The 26,070-nt window shown below is 46.6% G+C and overlaps 1 protein-coding gene across 2 annotated transcripts; it reads left to right on the top strand.

Annotated features, from left to right (window-relative positions):
* Nucleotides 1–398: 398 nt before the first annotated feature.
* On the top strand, nucleotides 399–9,862 carry LOC138242966 (trichohyalin-like). Of its 2 annotated transcripts, XM_069198440.1 has the most exons (4): nucleotides 399–469; nucleotides 1,074–3,824; nucleotides 5,015–7,003; nucleotides 8,956–9,862. In XM_069198440.1, the coding sequence occupies exons 1-4, from the start codon at nucleotides 439–441 to the stop codon at nucleotides 9,354–9,356; spliced, it is 5,172 nt and encodes a 1,723-aa protein (XP_069054541.1). In that variant the 5' UTR covers nucleotides 399–438; the 3' UTR covers nucleotides 9,357–9,862. The 2 variants fall into 2 exon arrangements, with proteins under 2 accessions (XP_069054541.1, XP_069054542.1); XM_069198441.1 differs by lacking the exon at nucleotides 8,956–9,862 and having other exon boundaries at nucleotides 5,015–7,137.
* Nucleotides 9,863–26,070: the final 16,208 nt, after the last annotated feature.

Raw genomic sequence — 26,070 nt, 5'->3', positions numbered from 1 at the left:
ACCTGAACTACTTTAGGGAAGATATTTATAAGTTTGTTCTAAATCCATTATGAAGTTAATATAGTTTGTATTAGTACAGTATAGCACTTTAAAACTCCCCTGAAGTGGAGAAATGGAAAATATGAGTAAATATGTTTCCTGTTGTGTTCTGCTATATGTCTGACTGCTGTAAAGACACAAAGTTTTTAAACCTGTCAGTGTGGGTCACTCCCTTCAGACTAAAGAGACTCAGTTCCTTCAGACTAAACAGACTCTGATCACCTTAATCTGCCACTGTATGTCATTAATTTTCTAGCCAATTTATTAAGTTTTATTTTTACTGAACCACCAGGTGGTGCCAGGGCAGAGTCTTCATCCCCCAGTTGAGCTCACCTTTACCTGAAGAGAACAGGATCTCCTCCCCCTCAGTTCACCAGGAAGAGAGAAGGAGAGAGAGAGATGGCGTCTGAGAGCTCAGCGCTCAGCCCTGGTGAGTTTTCTCTTGTTCTACCTGTGAGAGTGTCGGTAAGGGAGTCACTGAGGGTCTCTTCTCTGTCACAGAGCACAGCAGCAGCTGGAGAAGTTTCTTCCTGTCTGCTGAGAGTTTGTTCTGTCTGTCAAACACTCAGGGTCTGAATTAGAGAGACAGGAGCTGATTTACTTTCACTTTCTCCTGTCAGGGATCAAAGATCTTCTTATCAAACACAAATTCTGGGATAAGAGTAATATATTTAGGGAGGAATGTTTCTCTAATCCCAGAGTATCTGTCACAGTAGGAAGTGCACCTCTGTCTCTATTTCTCCCCGCTGGCAGTGGGAGCACAGCCTGTCCTCTCTGGCCAGCCAGGTCTGCCTGTGTCATCCAGTTTCTATGTCCAGGCTGTGGTCACTGATCCTGTACTTCGTCAGGGTCCATTTCTTTTTGCTGTTTCTTATCTTGGTTTCATATTCGGGTAGCGTGTATTGTCTGTTTAGGGGTCTGTAGCAGCTTATGTCATGTTTGTGTGTTCTATTGTGTAAGGTTGTGTTGTTTGTGTTATAATTTGGTTGACTCTCTGGGCAGTGATAAATAATCTGTACTCTTTCTCTCTTCAGGAAGAGAACAGAGACACTGTGATTTACAGCATCTCTCAGAGATCAGGATTGTGTTGCTGGATGAGCAGTGGTCTAGTAACACCTCAGCAGGAAACACCATCCTGGGCAGAGAGGACTTTGAGGCTGAGGAAGTAACTGAGGAGTGTGTGAAGAGACAGGGCGAAGTGGACAGGTGGCAGGTCACTGTAGTCAACACACAAGCATGGGATTTGTGGAAACTGATGTTGTGGACTGATCCACAGCACATCAGGCAGGGGGTTATGCATAGTGTGTCTCTGTGTCCCCCAGGACCCCACACTCTCCTCCTCGTGATTCCTGTAGACACATCGTTCACAGAAAGAGACAGGACATCAGTGGAGAAACATCTGGAGCTTCTCAGTGAGAGAGTGTGGAGACACACAATAGTACTGTTCACCTGGGGGGACACACTGAGAGACACAACCATTGAACAGCACATTGAGAGAGGAGGGAAGGAGCTCCAGTGGCTGGTGGAAAAATGTGGGAACAGGTATCATGTTCTCAACAACAAGAACAGGGGCGACTGCACTCAGGTCACAGAGCTGCTGGAGAAGATAGAGGACATGGTAGCAGAAAACTATGGGTGGCACTTTACCACTGAGATATACAGAGAGACAGCAGAAAGGATCAGACTGAAGGAACAAGAGACAGAGGAGCTGAGACAGAGGTTGGAGGAGAAACAGAGAGAGACAGAGGAGCTGAGACAGAGGGAGGAGGAGAGAGAGAGAGACAGAGGAGATGAGAAAGAGGGAGGAGGAGAGACAGAGAGAGACAGAGGAGCTGAGAAAGAGGGAGGAGGAGAGACGGAGAGAGATAGAGGAGCTCAGACAGAGGTAGGAGGAGAGACAGAGGAGCTCGGACAGAAGGAGGAGGAGAGACAGAGAGAGATAGAGGAGCTCAGACAGAGGGAGGAGGAGAGACAGAGAGAGACAAAGGAGCTGAGACAGAGGGAGGAGGGGAGACAGAGAGAGACAGAGGAGCTGAGACAGAGGTTGGAGGAGAGACAGAGAGAGACAGAGGAGCTGAGACAAAGGATTGAGGAGAGACAGAGAGAGACAGAGGAGCTGAGACAGAGGGAGGAGGAGAGACAGAGAGAGATAGAGGAGCTGAGACAGAGGTTGGAGGAGAGACAGAGAGAGACAGAGGAGCTGAGACAAAGGATTGAGGAGAGACAGAGAGAGACAGAGGAGCTGAGACAGAGGGAGGAGGAGAGACAGAGAGAGACAGAGGAGCTGAGACAAAGGATTGAGGAGAGACAGAGAGAGACAGAGGAGCTGAGACAGAAGGAGGAGGAGAGACAGAGAGAGACAGAGGAGCTGAGACAGAGGGAGGAGGAGAGACAGAGAGAGATAGAGGAGCTGAGACAGAGGGAGGAGGAGAGACAGAGAGAGATAGAGGAGCTGAGACAGAGGGAGGAGGGGAGACGGAGAGAGACAGAAGAGCTGAGACAGAGGTTGGAGGAGAGACAGAGAGAGACAGAGGAGCTGAGACAAAGGATTGAGGAGAGACAGAGAGAGACAGAGGAGCTGAGACAAAGGATTGAGGAGAGACAGAGAGAGATAGAGGAGCTGAGACAGAGGGAGAAGGGGAGACAGAGAGAGACAGAAGAGCTGAGACAGAGGGAGGAGGAGAGACAGAGAGAGACAGAGGAGCTGAGACAGAGGTTGGAGGAGAGACAGAGAGAGACAGAGGAGCTGAGACAGAGGGAGGAGGAGAGACAGAGAGAGATAGAGGAGCTGAGACAGAGGGAGAAGGGGAGACAGAGAGAGACAGAAGAGCTGAGACAGAGGTTGGAGGAGAGACAGAGAGAGACAGAGGAGCTGAGACAAAGGATTGAGGAGAGACAGAGAGAGACAGAGGAGCTGAGACAGAGGGAGGAGGAGAGACAGAGAGAGACAGAGGAGCTGAGACAAAGGATTGAGGAGAGACAGAGAGAGACAGAGGAGCTGAGACAGAAGGAGGAGGAGAGACAGAGAGAGACAGAGGAGCTGAGACAGAGGGAGGAGGAGAGACAGAGAGAGACAGAGGAGCTGAGACAGAGGGAGGAGGAGAGACAGAGAGAGACAGAGGAGCTGAGACAAAGGATTGAGGAGAGACAGAGAGAGACAGAGGAGCTGAGACAGAGGGAGGAGGAGAGACAGAGAGAGACAGAGGAGCTGAGACAAAGGATTGAGGAGAGACAGAGAGAGACAGAGGAGCTGAGACAGAGGGAGGAGGAGAGACAGAGAGAGATAGAGGAGCTGAGACAGAGGGAGGAGGAGAGACAGAGAGAGATAGAGGAGCTGAGACAGAGGGAGGAGGGGAGACGGAGAGAGACAGAAGAGCTGAGACAGAGGTTGGAGGAGAGACAGAGAGAGACAGAGGAGCTGAGACAAAGGATTGAGGAGAGACAGAGAGAGACAGAGGAGCTGAGACAGAAGGAGGAGGAGAGACAGAGAGAGACAGAGGAGCTGAGACAGAGGGAGGAGGAGAGACAGAGAGAGATAGAGGAGCTGAGACAGAAGGAGGAGGTGAGACAGAGAGAGACAGAAGAGCTAAGACAGAAGTATGAAAGAAGGGAGAGAGAGAGAGAAGAGGAGCTCAGACAGAAATTGGAGGAGGGGTGGAGCAGGAGAGCAGAGGAGCTGAAGGAGAAAATGAGAAAGACACTGAAGGAAGAGGAGCAGGAGAAAGAGACAGAGGAGCCCAGACTGCCTGTCAAGAGGAGAAACAGTATGAGCGAGCCTCCCAACAGTGAGTGTGACTGATGTTGTATTACTGAGTCACTGATCTTACTGGTCATTAAACTCAGAGATTCAACCATCTTGTGTCCTAGTAGGAATTATAATAATACAGTGTTCCACTCTACTGTATGACTAGCACACTAACACACTAATATATACCAACTTAAATTGGTCCTCTGTGCTGTAATTGAACTTTTTTCTATCAGTGAGATTAGATTTAATCCATCACAGAGAAGTTCAGTCACACCAACAACCTCTCTGAAATCTGTTCCTCAAGACTGTCTGACCAGTAGGTACAAAGGGAGCTCTGAAGTCCTGCAGGACAGTGGATGAAAGAGCCCATCAGCAGATTATTAGAAACCCTAACAAGAGCTGTTTCTGTACATCAGTCTGAAAGACTCATCACAGCTTGTCTGCAGATCAGTGAGTCTGTGACTGAACAGCAGCAGCCTCTTGTAGAATCTGTGTCAAACAGGGTGAGATGGAGAATTACTGAACAGCCTGGAGTCTGAATTTTGCTTTTTTAACAAAGTGGTCACGACTGCAGGTCTCAGTGTTGAAGGGACAGTTCCCGACCAACTGACACTGACAATGAGGAAGAGAATCACTGCAACTCAGCCCAGCCGTGGGGATGTGGTACCAGGAACATGAGGTTGAGTTTATTCCACTGACAGGTGCTGAGAAGCATTAAGTCTGTTTCTCTCTTCTCATCCTCTGAAGTAAAGACACAGTGGACTCTGACTCTGGGGGTGATCAGTTTCAGAGTGAAATACCAGAAGGATGGATTGCACTGGACTGCACACTCTTCTAGAGTGATTTTCTTAACTGGATTGAAGAGATTATCTCTCCTTCTTCAATTAACGTCCTTATACACTCTGCCCCTGTAACAGTACAGTACTACAGCATGACTGTTGTTGCTTGAGGCCAGTATATGAACACAGATTCTTCAGATGAAATTTGAGTTACTTTAGGAAAACAAAGTTCTGACACAGGTTCTGACAAAAGAACAAAAGTTCAAACACAAAATCATGAACATTGGGTAAAACTTTGTAGTTAGTTGATGCCAAAGACTATAAGTTTGTTTTATAATGACTTTTAAGGTCTGACCCTTGAGCAAATTGGTCTCCTTTTATCTGTGGAAAGGTTGGTCTCCTCTCATGTCTAACCTCACTGATGATCCTGTCTCTCCCCCTGTTGCAGTGAGTGAAGGAGACCCTGCAGTCAAACCCAGACTCCAGCCCCGCACCTCTGAGCTGAGACTGGTGCTGCTGGGCAGGACTGGTGCTGGGAAGAGCACAGCAGGAAACACCGTCCTGGGCAGCACACTGTTCCCCTCCTGGCCCAGCCTGTCCGCAGTCACACAGACCTGCGAGAGACGCAGAGGGGAAGCTGCTGGGAGGCAGGTCTCCATCATCGACACGCCAGACCTCCTGGACTCCAGGGGGCGCCAGAGGGATGTGTGTCTGGAGGTCAGGAGGTGCCTGCTGCTGTCCTCTCCAGGACCCCATGCTTTCCTGCTGGTGCTGCGGGCCAGACGCTTCACGGACGAGGAGAAAGGAGCCCAGCTGACCATGACCGAGGTGTTTGGGGAGGCTGTCCTGAATCACACTGTCGTCCTCTTCACCCACGGGGACAGTCTGGGACAGGATACAGTGCAGCAGTACATTGACACACAGGGAAGAGACCTGCAGCAGCTCTTAGAGAAGTGTGGGAACAGGTATCATGTTCTCAACAATAAGGACACGGGAAACCGCACTCAGGTCACAGAGCTGCTGGAGAAGATAGAGGATATGGTGGCAGGAAATAATCTGGGCTTCTTTGTGGACCAGGATGCAGAGGAGAGGCTGAGAGAAAGAGAGAACAGATACAGAGAGGAGGAGGAGGAGGGCAGGAAGGAGAGGGAGGAGTTTCTGAAGAAAGTGCAGGAGCTGAGAGAGGAGTACGAGGCAGAACTGCATCAGAAGACGGAGGAGCTGAGACGCAGGAGTGAGGAAGAGCAGAGGCGCCAACTGGAGGAGCTGAGACACAGGCAGGGAGAGGAGCAGTGCAGGCAGCTGGAGGCTCTCAAGAGAGAGCAGGAGGAGACACTGCGCAGGAAGGAGCAGGAGCTGCAGCTGCAGTACCAGGAACAGAGGCAGAGGCTGGAGCAGGAGCAGCACGAGAAGACAGAGGAGATCAAACTCCGCTACAGGATGCAGCACCAGGAGCTCCTGCGCAGGTACGAGGAGGAGCAGTGCAGCAGAACTGAGCAAATGGAGCTCAGATACCAGGAGCAGCAGAGGAGGGTGCAGGAGACCATCCTGAAACTCACTGAGGAGCAGCTGAGGAAGGTGGAGGAGACCAGGACCCAGTGTGCAGAGAGACTGAGGGAGAGGATGGAGGCAGTGAAGAGGGAGCTTGAAGAAGAGCAGGAGAGGAAGATAGAGGAGCTGAGGCAGCAGCACAGAGTCCAAGACCGTGGGGAGGCCCAGCAGAGGTGTGAAGCAGAGCTGTGGAGGAAGGTGGAAGACATCAAGCAGCTGTATGAAGAGAGACTGCAGAGGAGAATTCAGGAGCTGGAGCAGCAGCAGCAGAGGGAGATGGAGGAGAAGAGGAAGGAGCAGGAGGAGGAGCAGAGGAAGAGAGAGGAGGAGCTGAGGAGGCAGCTGGAGGAGGATCACAGGCAGAGGGAGCAGGAGCTGGAGTTGAGGAGGGCTGAGGAGCTCAGAAGAGTGGAAGAGCTAGAGCAGAGATATGCACAGGAGGAGCAGAGCAGACTGGCAGAGCTCAGACTCCACTACGAGGAGAGGATGAGAGAGCAGGGCAGGCAGAAGCTGCAGAGGCAGATGGAGGAGCTGAAACTGAGGCAGCAGCAGAGGGAGGTAGAGCTGAGGCAGGAACTGGAGGACGAGCAGAGGAGGAGGGCGGAGGAGCTGAGGCAGCAGTTAGAGAGGGAGTGCCATCAGAAAGAGCAGGAGCTAGAGAAGAGATACAGAGAGCAGCAGCGAGAGGCACAGGAGGAGAGGAGCAGGATGGAGGAACTGAGGAGGCAGTGGGAGGAAGGGCTGAGAGAGGAGTACGACAGGAGGCTGCAGAGAAAGGAGGTGGAGATCCAGGAGAGGTGGGAAGGAGAGCTGCAGAGGAAAGTGAAGGAGCTGCAGGAGTCCTCCCAGCCTCAGAGGAGAAGGCAGAGCCTAGAGCCGGGTCAGAGTAAGTACCCCAGCAGTGGTAGATGCCCAGTCAGGGTGGGGTAAAGTCTGCGGGGCAACTTCCAGAGAGACAGATCTGCCCAAAAAACTCCAGATCTTTCTCCTGACTCAGGAGTGAATCAGTTTAGTATTGGGACCATGAAGGGCAATATGTGCTTTTTGCTGCGTACTGTTGGAATTTGCTTTTGACACAAATGTACAGAATATGATTGCATATTAAATATGAGTCTATAGTACAGACAGCCAGCATTTCCACATTTAAACTTTGTCAAACAAGACTTTCTGTGTTAAGCTTCAGGTCAGCAGCAGTAAAGTAAATCAAATGGATTTATTTATCTAGCAGAGTTATTTGGTCACACGTCTGTTACACGACTTCCAGTCTCCTATTCCTCAACATCCCCAGACCCTTGATATGATCCTGTGAGATGCTTTCTCAAGGTTTGACTGCAGCCACTTTCAGCTGCTGTTTGCCTGTGGGTGTTTCTGAGTTTCATTTCCTCTGCAGCAAGTAAAATGCAGCTCAAAGGGATTCAAACGTTCAGGAGTTTCCACTTCTTCTCCCTGATAACAGCTGATGAGAGTTTTGCATCTTGCACTGTTGCCCTTGTAGGTCTCCTCTCTAGGTCTCTGGCATATTGAATTGAGGTATTTTCACCTAAGACCTGTGGAGGTTGTCTGCAGTCTGATCACTTTTTATTTCAGTTTCTTCACTGCTCTTCACTTCTTTCAGGATTTTTCTGCCGTTGGCTGATTTCATCTGTCTTGAACTACTGCCGATTTCCGATTGCTGACTCCTCCAGTAGTGTCTTTTTCAAGACATTACATATTGTTGACATTGTGATGCCCGATCTCTCTCCAGTGGTTACAATTCCAGCTGGACTTTAATGGGCTCTTATCTTCACAGTTGCTTGCTCTTCTGTCTCAGACAGCTCTCTGGTCTTCATCCTAACTCAACAGCCAGATCCAAACAATAAAGACTGGAACCAAATCTGCACTTTCACAGCTCTTGTTTTCACAGTTAATACAACATAAACACCTGAGCAACTAGAGTCACCTGTCAGCCATTTGCCCGATAAATTCTGTTCACCTGAAACTGGGGATTGAACACAACAAATGACATTGTTGTAACATAACTAATCATGTCTAGAAAATATATCCACAGATAGATGCTCCAATTCTGTACTTTTGCTAAGAGTTAATCCTTTGATCTGAAATACAAATTTCAATAATACACATCAAAATATACATCACATTTAATTTTGTACAAATCAAAAGTGACTAATTTTACTTATAGCTGGTCCAGTGGTGCAGGTCCAGTCTTGTTACACCAGGAGGACAGCTGGTCCAGTGGTTCAGGATCAGTCTTGTTACACCTGGAGGACAGCTGGTCCAGTGGTTAAGGTTCAGCCTTGTTAGACCAGGAGGACAGCTGATCCAGTCATGTTGGAGGACAGCAGTTGCAGGGATGCTGTACCAGGAGAACAGTGTTGAAGTACTGTGATTTTACAGACATGATGTTCTTTCGTTAGAGGTTTTGCTGCAGCAGGTGTTGGTGCCAAACTGTATTGACTGTGTTTCAGTCCCACCAATGAACTGCAGAGTCTCACTGTGAGGTGTTACAGAAGCCCCTGTCTATACGGAGGAGAAAGACAACTTCTACCAAGAATGAAGAATATGTCAAGTTTATATCCTAACAAGTTTCAAGTTCTTCCTGAGTTGTAGCAGTTGTACATTTCAGGACTGAGCACATGAAGTTCTGTTTTACCCAGAGTGGTGGGTGTCTTGTACAAACTGCTCTGCTGTACTGTTGAAATTTTTTTATCTTTCAAAAATCAGCTGGATAAAGAAATGAGATTCATCATCTACAGACTGTCGTTGATCTCTAGCTTGTTTGGTAGTGAGTAGTAAATGGATCACTTGTAACTTCCCTTCCTGTCTCTCCTCCTGTTGCAGTGAGTGAAGGGGACCCTGCAGTCGAACCCAGACTCCAGCCCCGCTCCTCTGAGCTGAGACTGGTGCAGCTTGGAGCCGGACTGGGGGCAGCAATAGGGGCCCTAGCAGGAGCCCTGAGGGGCCCAACAGGCGCAGCAGCAGGAACAGTGATAGGAGCTGCAGCAGGAGCTCAGATAGGAGCTTTACTGGGAGGAGAAACCAGAGCAGCACAGACTCACACACAAGAGCACACACAGCCCACAGACACACAATTACACACACAGCCCACAGACACAGAAGAGCACACACAGCCCGCAGACACACAAGAGCACACGCAGCCCACAGACACACAAGAGCACACACAGCCCACAGACACACAAGAGCACACACAGTCTGCAGACACACAAGAGCACACACAGTAGTCACAACATTGTCTTACACACAACCTGAAGGCACTCAAGAATACACAACCGTCAGACACACCCACAGCCTGCAGACACAATGAGCAGACACACACAGCCCGCAGATAGGAGAGAGAAACAGAAAGGAGATCGAGGAGCTGAGAGAGAGCTGAAGACACTGAGACAGGAGCAGGAGAGGGAGAGGAGGAGCTCAGGCAGTGTTATCGAAGTGACAAAGAGATACAGAGAGATACAGAGAGACACTGCCGCAGGTCAGTCACTGATCCACACAGTCTTTCCTAGCGGGAGAGGAAGACTGGATACTTCCTGGACACAGAGTGAGGACTTTCCACTGAAACATTGATCTCTTCCTTGTAAGAGATCTGATTCACTGAAAACCCGCCTTTAGTTTCCCATGTAAGAAAACTAATTTTAAATTAATGTTCTATTTTTATCATGTTTGTATTTTGGTATGCTTTGTATGTATATATAAATGTCATGAATACTTTTTGGATATAATTCTACCTTTGTACATATTTAACAGAATACATAACTTTTATTGTAACAGTAAAACAGTGAGTTTTTATCCACTTGTGGTTCTTGCGGTATAAGGACGTTCAGCAAATCGTTATAAGAACACAATGTCACTGATCGGGACTCTGAAGTTGGAAAGTGACCGATTTTGGGCCTCTTGTTTTCCATCATGGGCCGATTGTGGCCGAGATTGCGAAATGCCTGCGCCAGGCATTTTGGACAAGGACAACCGTGAGGCGACCGGGCTTTGTCTACGATCACAGGGGGAGCTTGTGCCTCATTTTCACAGTTTTTCTAGTGTTTTTCTAGTGTTTGTTTCGTAGGTGCTGTTCATTCTGGGGTCTTAAGGAAGAGACAAAGGTCTAAAGGAAGAGACAAAGGTGCTTTGGCATAATGGTCAACAACACTGAGAGCTTGGACAAACAGACCTTTCTGGAAGAAAAGAGTGTTTTTACCTCCTTCCAGCCGAAGTACAGCTGTAGAAACATATCGCTCGCTTGTTTAAAATGATGTTGAAATGCTGTTGGAAAACAAATGTGATGATGAAAGAAGTCATTTAACTGGCCGCTTCTGGCTCGTCTGGGCGCTCGAGCTCCTCTCAGGGCTGTTTTATTCCCAGGTTAGGAGCTGCGTTTTTCCTGGAAATCCCAGGAATGACTAGGAATCCCCCGGCAGCTCCTTCCAGCAGGAATCTCCTGTGGGCTGGGAGGGATGGCGGAGGCTCTTCCCTGGTGTTTCTGCAGACGAGGGGAGTCCTGGTGTCCGTGTGGCGGCGCAGCTGGTGAAAACGCTCCCTGTACTGTGTGTGTTGTGGGCTGCCAGTGTTTCTGAGAGAAACGGGCTGTTTGTGTGGGAAGATGCTCTTTCCTCAGGAGGGGAAAAGTCCATCTGGGGCTCAGCTGGAAGAACCAAGCAGGAAGGAAAGTTCTGGAAGTGCACGTCTCCTCTCCGTCTGCTTCAGTTCCAGTTACTGCGACACCGGGACAGGACAGGAGTGACGAGCGAGTCTTCTTTCCTACACGGGGTATTAGTGGGTTTTTTTAGGAATCAGGAGAGATAGAAAAGGACACCAGTGGGAGAGAGTCCCCAAACTGCTTGATTAATCTCTCAGGTCTTGTCTTGATCCCGGTTGTACCCAGTCCCAGTTTAAACTGGTGTAAAATGTGAGACTTCTGCCCTGACACAACCCCACATGTGTCTCCACACGAGACGGGAGTCCTGTAACGTGTTTTTAGACAGAAACCGCCAGAACAGACACTTTAGAAGTGACCTGGAGGAGAGGTCAGAGCGGGGAGAGTCTCTGGATGAGTAGAAAAAACGGGAACTTCGCTTTTTACTGCAACACTTTCTGATTAAAGTGTCCCATTCCTTCACTCCCAAGACAACAAGTTAAAATCACACTTAATATTTCTGGAAATGGATTAGTATGGTCCAGTCCCAATTTACCCTAAAGTATTTGATCTCCTAACTGTCTGTTATTCTCCCCAATATAATCCTTTCAGTCTTGTATGAAATACCACCTACTGTCAGTCAGCTCTGTTACAACAGACAGGATCCCTTTAGTCCTACAGGACTTGATTCTGATTTTTATTCAACTACTTCTTTCATAATCACATTTGTTTTCCAACAACGTTTCTATATTATTCTAAAGAAGCAAACAATGTTTCTACTGCTGTACTTCGACTGGAAGGAGGTAAAAACACAGTTTCCTGTTTCTCTTCAATACCTGGTCCTCTAGACTGGTCTTCTGTCACATCAGCTAAAACGTCACTTTTTACGTTGGGTGGTGATATAGATAATAGACTCACAAAAAAATCATAAGGATACTTCAATTTGTCAGTCGAACTGGACATCCTCTTCCTTCTCTTTAAAAAAGAATTAAAAAGTATCAGATGCCAATTCAAAACATTTCACCTTAAATGTATATTTCACTTTTTTTATATCAACAGTATCCCAGTTAATTTTTTAGCCTTGGAAAGAGGTTCAGACACAGTGACCCTTTCCCTGATCCTGCTGGTGGATCTCAAGAGATCAAGGGATTCAGTCACTGTCTGGGACCTTTGCCCATCAGTCAAACACAGAATCACAAGTAATAATAATAATTAAAAAAAAACTTTATTTTATATAGCGCCTTTTAAGGTGGCTTCTCAAAGCGCCTTACAGAATGACAACAACAATAAAACAAGTTTATACACAAGATAAAACACAATTACAATGTACAGAGGAGACTGTGGATGGTGGAACTAAGAAAAGCAGAGTGGTGAAGAATGGAACCAGTTCAGTAAAGGCTTTTCTGAAGAAGAGGGTTTGGAGTCTGGAGTTTGAAGGAGTTTAGAGAAGGTGACTCTCTGATATCCTTGGAGAGAGAGTTCCAGAGCTTGGGGGCATAACAGGAGAAGGCCCTGTCACCCCTAGAGTGTAGACGGGCTTGGGGGACAATTAGGAGACCAGAATTAGAAGAGCGAAGGTTGCGAGGTAGGGAGTAGGGTGTAGTGGCGAGGCTTAATAATAAGGCAGAATTAAGTGTTTCTGAGCTTCCCAAATGAGGCCCCATTTCTCTGTTCATCTCTGTGGTGCAGCCACAGAGAAACTATTCATGCAAGATGTTTTCTTTTGATAAGGACAGCTCCCACAGGGGGATGCACTTAGCTAAGCCTGGCTATCATGATCAATGGTCATCCATTGGCGCCTATCTGTTTAGGGAGTGCCAGTTGGACATCTGGACTGCATTACTAAGTGTCAGGAGTAAGTGACTCATATCTCACCTTGATCAACCAATCAGGGACTGGTAGGGCCGAGTAACCCACGTGGGACTCTGATGCCCATGGAACTTTCAGCCAATCAATGAGCTAAAGTTCCTCCAGGTAAAAACAGGCAACACAGAGAGCCTGGGAGATTCAGATAGAGATTCAGATTCAGATTCAGATTCAGATTCAACAATTCTAAAGGGAATTCAAAGGAGAATCCCAAGGGCAGTACATTCTCGCAGCGCGCCTCCTGACCATCCTGAGACTCAGCCCGGACAACCACGGAACGGCCAGTGTGTCCGAGTGCGAGAACTTTCCTTTGTTCTAAGAGTCTAGAGTGGAGGTTGCCAGAGAGTAACCAGCAGCAGGCCTCGTGAACAGGTCGGAACTGTGGACAGCTGAATTACTATTCAGAACTAGCTCTTCATCAGGAACGAACCGGTCCTCTTCCTGACTTGCTGGGACCCACAGTCATCTTTTCTCCTGTGCACAAACTTTGCTAGTTAAAGCCAACAATGAGCATCAGCAGCGCACCGTCGCAAGCCGCACAGCACAGCCTGGCACCGAGCCAGAGAGCACGGATTGGACAGCAACAGCCTGCAACTGTTTCTTTGTGCCCGCAGGAGATCTGAATCCCCAGAGATTGGATGAGTATTCAACTTCAATGCATTACAGCTCGAGAATTCAATTGTTATCCAACCAGTTGATATTAATTTAATTCCTAAGAGTTATGTACTTGTTTGAGTATCTAATGTAGAAGTTATAACCAAGTTCACTTTACGAAACGGTCTTAATGAATGATATACTGAACGTATGTCCTCTTGATATGTGTAACTCTTTGTAACTGATTGAATATATATCTTTTGTATTCTGATAACCCTCTCGATAAGATCTGTTAGGTTTACATGCATATTCTATGTATTAATAAATGTATCCTCGTGTATTAGTACCTGTGTGTGCGCGTTGTTTGAGTTATGTCGCATGGTTGGATTCTAAAGCCATCAAAAGAATCAACTTTGTGATTTACTGCTACAATTAATAATTGTCTCAGTAAATGCCCAAACCCTACAGAACTGGTGCCTTCAGAAAGCCACTATGATTACATATTTGGCGTCCCTGAACCGGTTTTCCCTACATTATTTGGCGTCCCTGGGCCGGCTTAATCTACAAGGGCGATAATAGTTCAGACAGGTACTGAGGTGCCAAGCCATGCAGAGCCTTATAGGTGAGCATGAGGATTTTTAAGTCCGCACGGAATTTGACCGGAAGCCAGTGCAAGAATCCAGGACAGGAGTGATGTGATCTCCTGCACTAGAGCTGGTCAGGATCCTGGCTGCTGAATTTTGGACATACTGCAGTTTGTTCCAAGTAGATTTAGATACCCCAGCGAGTAGAGCATTACAGTAGTCAATTCGAGAGAACACAAATGTGTTGATCAGCTTTTCAGCCACAGTTAGTGATAGCATAGTGCGTAGTCTAGCGGTATTTCTGAGGTGAAAAAAGATATTTTGACAGTATGCTGCACATGTGGGTCGAATGTTAAGCCAGAATCAAATATCACCCCAAAGTTTTTTGATTAGACTAATAATTTAGACTTTAATAAAGAACTGGGGTGCTGTTCAAGGCAGCCCCAATACAGATAGAACAGGAAAAAAAGCACACCCCAAAATTACAGGGGTGCTGTCTGGAGAAAAGCCATTTTGTGTTCGCGGGCTGTCTGTGCTCTTGTCTCAGTTATCTTCTGTGACCTTCTTCTCAATGCGCTGCTTGTGGTCCTCAATCACACTCCTGTACCTCCTGTGTGTCTCTGATGCCACACAGTAAATCTGTCCACCACTGTGTTCAGTCTCTCTATTGTCTCTCTCAGCTCCTCTATCTGCCTCCTGCAGCTCCTGTGCTCCTGTCCTGCTGGAGTGAACTGTGTTTTCGACACACTGACCTGCTGGAGAGTCTCTCTGTGTCTCTCTGCCTCCTCTTTGGCCTTTTCCTCATAGTGTTGCCTGAGCTCTTCCATCTCCCTCCTGTGTGTCTCCTCCATTTCTCTCCTCTCCCTCTCCTGCTCCTCTCTCACTTCCTGCTTCTCTCTCTCCTCTCTCTCTCCTCCAGCTCTCTCCTCCTCCCCTCATCCCTCTCCTCCAGCTCTGCTATCTGCTCCTCCAGTGCTCTGATCTTCTCCTCTCATGTCTGGATCTCCTCCTCCATCCTGCAGAGGTGGTTCTGCAGCTCCTTCTGCTGCTTCTCCCTCAGTCTCTCCTCCTCCCTCTGTCTCCTCTCCTCTCTGTCCCTCAGGATCTGCAGTTGCCTCTGTCTGATTAGGGACTCGGCCTCCTGGTACATCTCAGTGCTGTAGTAGCTGCCCTTGTTTCCTGCTACCAGCTCCTCTATCTTCTCCAGCAGGTCTGTGACCTGAGTGCCACCCCTGTCCTTGTTGTTGAGGGCGTGATATCTGTTCCCACACTTCTCCAGCAGCCACTGGAGCTCCCTGCTGCCTGTCTGCACAAACTCCTCTAGGGTCCTGCTGGTCAGCTCATCAGCATTGGTGAACAGGATCATGGTGTGTCCCAGGGCCCTCTCCCCAAATATCTCCAAGACTGTCTACAGTGTCCTCCTCTCCTCCCCTGAGGATCGGCCCAGCGGGGTCACCAGGAAGAAGGCGTGGGGTCCCGGGGCAGACAGGTTAACACAGAGCCCCACATCCCGTATCCTGTCCCCCTGAGACAGTCCAGTGTGGAGCCAGTCTGGAGCGTTCACTACAGTCACCCGTCTACCGGACACATGTCCTGTCCTCCCAGCTCTCCTGAGTGACCTCGGAGCTGCTGGCTTCAGAGAGAAACTCCTCTGAGCCCAGGATGGTGTTTCCTGCTGCGCTCTTCCCAGCAACAGTCCTGCCCAGCAGCACCAGTCTCAGCTCAGAGGGGCGGGGCTGGAGTCTGGGTTCGACTGCAGGGTCTCCTTCACTCACTGTAACAGGAGGAGAGACAGGAGCATCAGGGAGGATTCACATGAGAGGAGACCAACCTTTCCACAGGTAAGAGGAGTTCAGTTTGCTCAAGACATTTTTTAATAAATGTGACTTTAAAGTCATTATGAAATAAATTTACAGACATAAACATCTGGGAATTAGTCTTGAGCATCAACTAACTAAATTGTTTAACCGCATGTTCATGATGATTCACTTGTGTCAGATATTTTTTTCCAAAGTGACTCAAATTTCATCTTAAAAATCTGTGTTCATTTACTGGCCTTCAAGCAACAACAGTAATGCTGTAGTACTGGGGTGTTTCCCGAATGCTTCGTAGTGCTAAGATCACCGTAAACTCGATCTTAAGATCGATCGTTAATTTAAGGGTGTTTCCCAAAATCCATCGTAACTAAAGTATCACATTAAATCATTCGCAATCTACGTGGTCCCCGACCCACTCATTAATCACTAAGTGCTTCTTGCACCAACCTTAGCGGCAGAGATCGCCAGGCAGAGCATATTAAATTCACGTCATGACAATTCTCTGGAAATTTAGAATACAAATATTTTATATTAAGGATTTTGATATTTTGTTGTACCATGTAAGAGGAAATTTGGAAAAAGAACATTTATTTATACAGTAATGAATTTATAAGTCTGCCTGGGTGAATTTCATATTCATAAGTCAAATGGTCCAATAATACTCCCTCCTTTAGTACCTTTGAGGTGAAGTTTTAATTGTATTTAAATTCCATAAAGAACGTGCTAAATGTTAAAGCTTAAGCTCACATTTGATATATGTAAACATATAGCTTGGTTACATAGATATTTACCTCATTACCGCTGGCAGTTAATTGTTTTTTTGTTCTGTTTATGTTTTCTTTCTTTTATCTGTATTTTCTCTTCTACTTGTATTTGTATGGGAGCGGCGAGGGTGCATGCCCAGAGATCCCCAATCCGTTACAATGCACACACAAAAAAAAGTTAAGTTTTATACTTGACAAGATGATATGATTTTCATGAAGAAATGCAGTAATGCATTAAGTTAAATCATTGGGCCTAACATGTATTTATAATGTAGCGCCACGCAGGGCGCTTTAGCATGCGCACGCAAGGCGGGCTGAGAACGGCACCTGGGGACTACCGGACTCTATATAGTGGGACAGAGGCAGGGATAGTCTCTCACCCCTTCGTGTGTGTGTATGTTAGTGTAGGTGCAGTGCTGTAACCCCTGTCCCTGTGTGTGTACCTTTCCCGAATACATGTGTTGTTCAACCCCATTCCCTGAGTCCCACGCCTGCTCCATTCCGTACCGAAACCCGCAGTCGATACAATATTTCAAGTTCGAATACCGTTTTATGTTCTGTCGTGGTTGTTGACGGTAAAGTTTAGACCTACTTGTTTTTAAATGTTATTATAGGTCCTGTATTTGTTGAGTGACACATGCCAAGCTTTGTAGTTAATTTTTTCAGATGTCATGTTAATAAGGAGTTCCAATAGTATTTTTCTCATGAAACACTGAAACACTTAACAATGGCAGCGCGCCAAAAATATTGCTTTAAATCAAAGATGTCGTGCAGGACGCATAAACTGTCCACGCAGTCAATCTTGGTTTTGTTTTATGGCATGTCAGTAATTTATTTTATTTTCTCTTAGAAACAATGTGTCCCATTTTGTGCCTGTCTATACGCTTTCGCTTACGGTAAATGGTTGTTAAATTATGATGTCATGTTGACTTCATATTCCTTTTCACAACTCAATTTCATCCCACTGAAGGACCAAAACCGACACCATATAATGAAAGTATTGTCAATCGATTGTTTTTATCGACTTGTGATGCTTTTTGCTAAGCGACTTCACGGGCGGGGTTAGCAAAGAAGTACTTTATACTCGCTCGTAAAATGACCGATTAAGAGGGGTTTGGGAAACGCAAGAAAAAGTAGCACGTACGTTACGTACGTACATCGTAAAGTTGCTCGTTAGTGTCTAAGATTAATCATTTTCGGGAAACTCACAACAGTCCAGTTCACGGTCAGCTGCCCAAGTGCAATGAAAGGCTTATGCGCATGTAGGCTCCAGGACAGAGACATTGAGGAAACACCAGAAACATAAACAGCAGCAACAACGAGTTAAATAACACACATCTTTAAAAAGAGAGCATCAGTGTGAGCTGGTGGTGGGGGTAGAGGTCAGAACTTGAGTAACGTGTCAGAAAACACAGAAACGTGCAAGTAAAAAAAAAGGTAAAATCGCTTTTATAATTGTAAACATTAAAATAAGCCCCATGTAGGACCAGCAGTAGTGAGGTACAACATCAAAATAATACATCAATTTAATAAACTAAGGGGGTCTCTTTAATTCAAGACTCCAACCCAGCCTGCACTCAGGGTGAAACCCAGGATCCGTCTCTTCTCGGCTCGGGGACAAGGAACATTTCGGAAGCTTTGAGTCCCAGTTTTCCCGTCTCTCTGGGTGGGAGCCCGAGAGCCGCTGTCACTTCAGATCCGGACAGCAGCTCTCGGGCTTGCACCCAGAGAGACCGGAAAACTGGGACTCAAAGCTTCCGAAATAAGAACACCTTCCGAAGACAAAGGACAAACAAGCCCATTGTGTCTGATTCTTTTATTGATAAAATAAATCTTTTACAACAAGTGTTCCAAACCAAACTGGTGTTTGTAAGTGATAAAAGTACAGGTCTATGTTATCTTCTGAAAGAAGACCGTTCCAGTTATCGTGCCCAGCCTCAGGTTTGGGAACAAATATCTGAAATATCACAGCAGCAGTATTGCATGATCTGGAACATATTTTAAGTGCCTGCTGTGTGATAAAAAATTACAACTTGGCTCATTCCATCTTCTTCTCCTCTGAATCTCTGATTAAGTCTCAATATTAAAGCAACATTCAAGTGTGTTTGTTTTGTCTCAGAGACTAGGACAGGCCTCCTGTAACAGTAACAGTTCCCTCATACTGCCAGCACCCAACACAAAGACGGCACTTGAAGAATAAAAGTAAGGCCACCAACAGGAAGAGGATATTGGTAGTTAATGGCTCATTAATGATTCTTTGGCAAGGATTCGCTTCAACAACAGGGCTGGGCAGCTTGTTCCCCACCCCCACCACCCTTTGTGTAAAGAAGAGCATCCTGCCCTGACTTCTCTGCAGCTGTGTCTGGAGAAAAGCCAGGGTATCGGCTTCAACCACATGGCTGGGCAGTTTTGCTTCCCACTCCCACTGCCCACACAATAACCTTTTATGTACCTTGGGTGTGCAATGAATAACACTCACATACAGTACATGGCACATGTATTGAAGCCATTCCAGTGGGGAGCCTGTACAGGCTCCACAGGAAAAGGTAAAGGTTCATTCCACAGCTCAGGGCAAGCAGCAGATCAATAAGGCACAGGAGAACAGCAGGAGCCGGGAGGAGAAGGGCATTCAGCAGGCGGGAATGAGCCCCACTCAGAGAGAAGAGGAAAGGTCTGGAAAGCCAAAACCTGCAAAGGAACTGAACAAACTCCTACTGAACGAAGCCACAAGTGAATCTGCAGGTTTCGGCTTTCCACTCCTCCCCGAGACTGGACGACAACAGATCTGCTGCATACCCTGTCTCTCCCTGGCACCTGGAGACGAGATCACAGACCCCCCAAAGACAAGCTGCAGCATGAACCTTGACCTGCTTTTATAAACAGGCCTAGTCAAAGCCCAGATCTGAAATCTCAAAACTGACAAGAAAACTTCATGTAAATACTGCACAAACCCAGAGAGCTAAAATCCCTCTGGTTCATATGGCTCCAATAGACACATCTCACAATTAACAACATTACATAAATCTATACAAAGAAAAATTCACAAATACATAGATAAAAAAAAACATCTAGACAGCTGAAGGTCAGATTTGAACCCATGCCAGATTTGAAAGCCACATGTATCTGACACTTCAAAACACCCCAAACCCCTCAGTACAAACCCCATACATCCGTTCATTCCAGCTGTCAACACTGAACATTTTCCACACTCAGTTTGTACAGCAGCAACTGTATCAGTGTGGATGTGACACCCCATAGACAAAAATCCCATCAACGCAAAACCACAAAACCATGAAATTCCTATGAAAGCTCAACCACAGGGCACAAGACATGAAGAAATGTACCGAAGATATAAAATTACAAAAAACCTAGTACGTACACATCTAATGGGTACTTTTTTACCACACTACAGGGGAAATCACATCATGGCTTGTAATCTGTTGGCAGCTACACTGGAAACACTGCCACTTGATTATTGACATTCAGCAACACCGTGTATCTTCTAGTCCAGTGGTTCTCAAACTGTGGTACGCGGACCGGCAGTGGTACGCGGCGTGCCGCCAGGTGGTACGCCAAATGACCCTGGAACTGTGTCCTGTGCTGTGAAAAATCGGGACGGGTTTTCATATTTTGTATTTTAATACGTGTTGAATACGCAGCCTACGTACTACAATACAGTGCGCGCTAATACTTCAGTGGACACAAGAGATACTCTGTAATTCTATACCACTCTATAGGAATGCGTGCTACGGACGCAAGTGACCAACTGTATTTAAAAAATGCTACTGTATCTCCAGCAAATAGGGAGAAAGGAGAATTTGCGTGATTTTGGAACAATGCCAACGTTGTAAACACAGGAATGCATAGAAATGCGTTGCTAGAACGGTGGTGATCTTGTGAGCACAGGAAAGTGTGATAGATAACAGAAAAATATTTAAGAACTGTTCTAAGTTAATTTGAGAAAAATACACCGAGCGTCTCTGTGTTTCGCTCCCATGCGCATGAAATAAAAACTTAAAATAAATACGGAAATAAATACGTAAAAGCGGAAAAATGCAAGCTTGCAGATTTCTAAAGCGCTATTTTTGAAGAACCTTATTTGCCATTGGCAAAAGAGCTGACACGTATTATGTGTGGAGAAAAAGCTGCTAAACAGCTCGACCTGCTGCCCCCTCTGAAAGACAGTCACTCACAGAATTATTGAAATGGCGGATGATGTCAAAAGTACGCTGATAGAGCGCGTTCAGATGAGCCGATGCTTCTCACTGCAATTAGATGAGTCTGTAGTCGATTTGGCCGGTTCGTTTGCTTACGTTAGATACGAGTTTGAGGGCACGTCCCGTTAGGACTTTCTGTTCTGTAAACCGCTACCAACAGGAACTACAGCAGAGCACGTTTCAGCTTCTGAATGAATTTATCGAAGAGAATGGCATCGAGTGGATAAAACGCGTCAGAGTTTGTACAGACGGAGCTAGAGCTTTGACAAGCAGACATAACGGTGTAGTTGCACGAATTAGAGAGGTTGCTTCAGAAATGAATGGACGAATTGCAACATCCACCGCGAGAACTTTGCCGTCAAGAAAATGAATATCGATTTAAAATCTGTTAGACTCTGTTGTGAATTGTATCAAGGCTCGAAAAATTAATTCACCTCTGCTTTGCTCGACTGAACAGGCTCACCCCCTCACTGAAATGGTGCTTTTTTATTAGTTGTTTTTAGTGTTTTTATTCTGTAAAACACTTTGGGAAGCCACCTTTAAAGGGGCTATATCAAATAAAGTTTTTTATTATAATATTTATTATATGTGTGTGAGTGTGTGTGCACGCGCGCTCATGTTGGTCATTGAGAATTTCTGGGGTTCCCATGAGATGATGACTTGTAGGTGGTACCTGGATGCTTTAGTTGGATTAGGGGTGGTACTTGGTCCAAAACGTTTGAGAACCACTGTTCTAGTCCCATTTAATACAGTCTAGATTCTTCTGCAACGATTCATATTATTCGGCAAACCGGTTTTAAGAATCTTTTTTATTCCCAGAAATTATATTGTTTAGCTTCCCACTTTGGGACATTCAGGAGTTTTGTATCCAGACTAACTTCTATATGTTAAGTGCTTAAAAGCTCTTTGAGCAAAATAAAAAAAAAAAACTCCTAGGGCTCCAGATTTCTCTTATACTCTGTGAATGACTGGCAATAACCTGTGCACAAACCAATTCATCATTTAAAAAAAAACAAATCTCTAATCAGTGCATAATCCAGCCTGGAGTGTGTGATGCTCCCAGTAACACATATAGAGATGTTGTATGATATAGAGATGCTGTAGCAGTGCAATGATACACTCAAAACACTCAGATCTGATCGATTCAGAGCCGAGTGTTACACATAAAAAAACGTCCAAAGGAACGTTCCTAACACACTTCCTTCTAGATATGTGCAAATGAAAATAAGACATATCAATACTGTAAATTCCCTCTGCAGTCTTCTGCTCCCTCTCCCTCTCTCCAATTTTTCAGTTATTCCCGAAATCCCATAGGACACAGAGGCATCTAGGCTTCTGGTAACTTGTGTTTTGGTTCCTGAAAAATGGTGGAGCTGATTCTCCAGTGTTTAGACACCGTCAGTAAAATGTACAATCCCAGATCAAGATCAGCCCTGCTGGGAACTGGGGGAGGTATTGAGCATGACAGACCGGTAGATCTGAGGAAGTCAGGAGAACGAGGATTCAAGAGTGGAGAGCAGAAGACCGTCGCTGTGAAGTCAGACTTGTCAGTGTGCAATGAGCTTCATATTGTGTCAGTGTATGGCACACACTGTAGACCATCACAGACTCCTTCTGTGGTCGTCCCTCAGCACTGCAGTTCAGTCTGGAGACAGTGCTGAGAAGCTGCTGTTAACAGAGGGAGCGACATGGACCAGAACACTGAGCAGAATAAATAACACACCCCCACCCTGAAGGGATGTTCATAAAGCACCTCCTACTGGATAGGTACAAGAAAAAAAAAAGTTATCAATATTGCATTATCGTTCTTCCTAAAGGACCCGAAGGTGCTTCACACATAGGAGGGCACTGTTCATCCATACACCTTAGCCTGTTCAAGCTCTGATCTTGCCAGGAATGAGGTCAGGACACTTGACTATGAATACTGCTAATCTGTCTCTAATCAATACTCATAAGAATTGAAAGAATACTGCTGGCATTAATTGATTATTAATACTGATTTGCATTCATTTGGCACTTGTCTTTCCAAACAATCCCAGGGTGTTTCATGTGTAGGAGGGGATAGTTCAAGCTCAGATACAGCCGGGACTCTGGGACGCTGGGACTCCACACGCCTGCTCCTACAATCAATGTCTCTGGAATATTAACCAATTAAGCAGTCAGGACCTCAGCTGTAATCCTTTTTTGATCTAATTCTGACCTCCTACGGCTCAGTGTCCCTGGTCATCTCTAGTTTGGAAATGACATCAGACAGAGCGCCACCTACTGGTCCACCAGTACTAGGTGGCCGAGCTGCCACAACCCAACTGGATCCAGCCACCAAGTAGTAAGACTGCTCCCCACAGGCAGCCCCACAGTGGGGGAAACCAGAGAGTGGGCTCACTCGTAACCACAGCTGAGCAGCACTATCTGTACAACAACAATAAGAGGAACATGCGTACAAGCATGAAAAGCACATTGATTCAATTTCACGTTTGGCACATGAAGTTGTCCTGAGAACAGGTTTTTGTCCAGGTCCATCTTTACAGATACAGCGCTTAGGGCTCTATCAGCAGGGCTGTGCCCAGTAGAACCAGCAGAGGGAAAGTCCCAGTCAGTACCCAGGAGCTGCCACTAGGGGGTGGGAGAGTGTCAAGGCTGCCTGTGTCCTGAGGCTCTTTTCCTGATCTCTTCAATGTTTTGTCTAAGGGAAACTGGTGGTCTTTGTTCAGCTCTGGAGCAGGCAGGAGAGGGAACCCTCTTGTGAAGGTGAGGTTCCTGTGGGGAGAGTCGCCCCTGGATGAAGATCAGACTGGTGGAGGTGAAGAAGAGCTGTCGGTCCAGGGGGTCTCTCTCTGATCAGTCTGTATCCCCAGTACAGCAGGAGAGCTGGGAGTCCCTTCACCTTGACAAGTGAAATAATCTCACCACTGTGACGTCAGCAGCTCTCCTCCTGGGCTTGACCATGTCTCTCTCCGTCGCTGCTGTCATTAATCTCCTCCATCAAACAGCAGAGCCTCTTCCAGACTCGACTGCCTCTCCTCCACATAGCAGCTGGGCTCCTGGTCTTCAGGGTCAGCTGGGGTCGTCACTCCACCGAGCTCCAGGACTAATCCTTCTTCACCTGGAGGAGGCAGCTCACCTTCCTCCTCCTCAGATGGATATCCTGAGACTGTCCCCTGCTCTGGGTCTTTCACAATAACTGTGCCTGAAGGGATTCCTGGAGTAACACTGGGAGAATTATCTACTGGGAAAACTGGAGTAGATTGGGGTTTCAGCGCTGGAACAATCTCTCCTCCTGTTCCATCGTCTTCTTCCATGCGCAGGGACACAGCATCACTGAAGCTTTCAGACCCCTAAAGGAATTCATTTTCTTTACGGATATTAATATTGTTGCATGCAACTGGTATCATGCTTCTCTCCTCTCTCATCTTCAACCATTTCTTACACACAACAGCACCCAGTTCAGCACTCATCAGCACAGCCACTGCTGCTGTGATGACTAAAATAATTCCAACCCATGACACACTCCTCATCTCTAAAAAAACAAGAACAGAGACAGTTATACAGAAAGCAAATCTAGAACAGCAAGAAGGAAAAAAAAAAAACTATCTAGCAGCCAGTGTCTGACAGCGTTCTTGCTGCCCGGTTTCACATCCCAGCTCAGAGCCCAAGAAACACCAGGAGAGGAGCTGGAAAACTCCAGTTTCTGAAATACCAGCTGAAACACTGGACCGGTGTGACTGGTTTCAAACCACAGGAGAAAATCAGCACTAAAACAGCTGAAGTCAAGTATTTTCTTTATATGCAGGTAAGTTCAGGTGGAGATCAGTTTAACTCAATTTCTCCTGTACTAAAGACTCACGTCCCACAGTGACAGTGAGGGAGACAGTGCTGATGGCGTTTCCCTTAAGGTCCCTCACTTTGTAGTTGCCCTGATCAGCTGGAGTGAGGGAGCGCAGTGTCAGAGGGCCGTCCTGCACCAACACTCTCTGCTCGTACCTGGGGCCAGGGAGCCCTGCGCTGCTCAATAAGACTCTGGGAGACTGGGCAGATCTTGCAGGATCAAAAAGCACCTCTACTGGAGCAGCAGTGTGGAGAGGAAGAGTCAGATTGTCTTCAGACCGCAGGGTGAGGACTTCTGATCGAGCTGAAATTCAAGGAAAGGAGCAGAGTGTAAGAATGATGCAGACAGCAATTAAACAGCTGTCAAGACTGCACGCACTCAGAAGAGAAAGTATGTCTTGAAATTGAAGATAGTTTCATAACAGCAACACTGATTTAGAGTTTTAAGTTAAAATATATTCAGGTGCTATAATGAAAAATCCTTAAATATCAGGAAATCAATACCTAATCACATTTAGCTCCTATAAATGCAGATGTCAGGGACTGACACTTGTGAAAGAGTCACACTGTGCAAGTTCCCCATTGGAGCCCCACTACTCACCTCCCACAGTGATGTGGACAGTGCTGATGGGGTTCCCCTGGGAGTCCTGCACTGTGTAAGTGCAACTGTAGGTCAGGTTAGTCGACACGAGTCAGGAATCACTACACTGTAAACACCCGATTCCCTCAAACTGCCCGGATCACAAGGAAGGAAAAGGAGATTACCTAGAACTGTGAGCTTCACATCTTCGAGGAAGTTCCTGTTGCTCTTGTCATCCACAAATCGACACTCATAGATATCTTCATCCAAGAACGTCACGTTATGAAGGATCAGGGAGAAATCCCCATCACTGATCCTCTCTCTGGACAGCTCAGCTCTGTTCTCGAACCCAGGGCCAGTGCGGTTTAGCCCTCTGTTGAACTCCAGCATATAGCGGTCAGCTGTCTCCCACTGTATAATCTTTCTCTCCTCCAGAGTGTCTCTGTAGGAGCTCCCATCACAGGGTAGAGCAACTGTGTCCCCATAGAGCCCAGATACAGAGAGGAGAGCAGAGCACACTGGGAGACAGAGGACAGAGACAGAGAGAGACTTCAGCTCCCTTAAAACACAGCTCTCTGGATGTGACTGTAACTGCTTGTGGACAGCATTTCTTCACAGGCGAGGGAACGAGAACTCTCATCTCTTACCTTGAGAGTAAAACGCCGTCAGGACGATACTCAGGACCAACATGATAAGGGACCTGCAGTAAGGATATGAGCGACAGGAGTAAAGCTATAACAGAAAACAATGACCCTGATGCTTTAGTAGTAGCAGAGTGAGGAGTTCATTGCCCTGTGTTTGTGAACACTGGAATTCTTATTTGCACTGAGCTCTCAGGGCATGCACAATACTACACACGTACTGTAGAGCAAACGGGTGTTGGTATAACACCATTTTTACCGTTATTGTGATTAAACAAGCAATGACTGAAATGACATTTAATTCGAGAAACTTCTCAGACCGAACAGTTTTCAAAAACATTACTTGCTTTCGTAAACGGCGCGCTGATTATCCGAGATCAGCCTCGCCCAGAAATGAGAACTACGCGTCACTGGCCCTATGTA

This window comes from Lepisosteus oculatus, chromosome 14 (genome assembly GCF_040954835.1).
Source record: "Lepisosteus oculatus isolate fLepOcu1 chromosome 14, fLepOcu1.hap2, whole genome shotgun sequence".
In the NCBI taxonomy this organism is placed as follows: domain Eukaryota; kingdom Metazoa; phylum Chordata; class Actinopteri; order Semionotiformes; family Lepisosteidae; genus Lepisosteus; species Lepisosteus oculatus.
The sequence above is the reverse complement of the archived record's forward strand: the minus strand, read 5'-3'. Positions and strand labels throughout refer to the sequence as shown.

What these genes read in the sequence shown, in the direction of transcription:
- LOC138242966 (XM_069198440.1), top strand. Translation starts at nt 439, where the DNA reads ATGGCGTCTGAGAGCTCAGCGCTCAGCCCTG. An exon ending in TATGAGCGAGCCTCCCAACA is followed by an intron (nt 3,825 to 5,014) that starts GTGAGTGTGACT and finishes CCCCTGTTGCAG; the next exon opens with TGAGTGAAGGAGACCCTGCA. An exon ending in GAGCCTAGAGCCGGGTCAGA is followed by an intron (nt 7,004 to 8,955) that starts GTAAGTACCCCA and finishes CTCCTGTTGCAG; the next exon opens with TGAGTGAAGGGGACCCTGCA.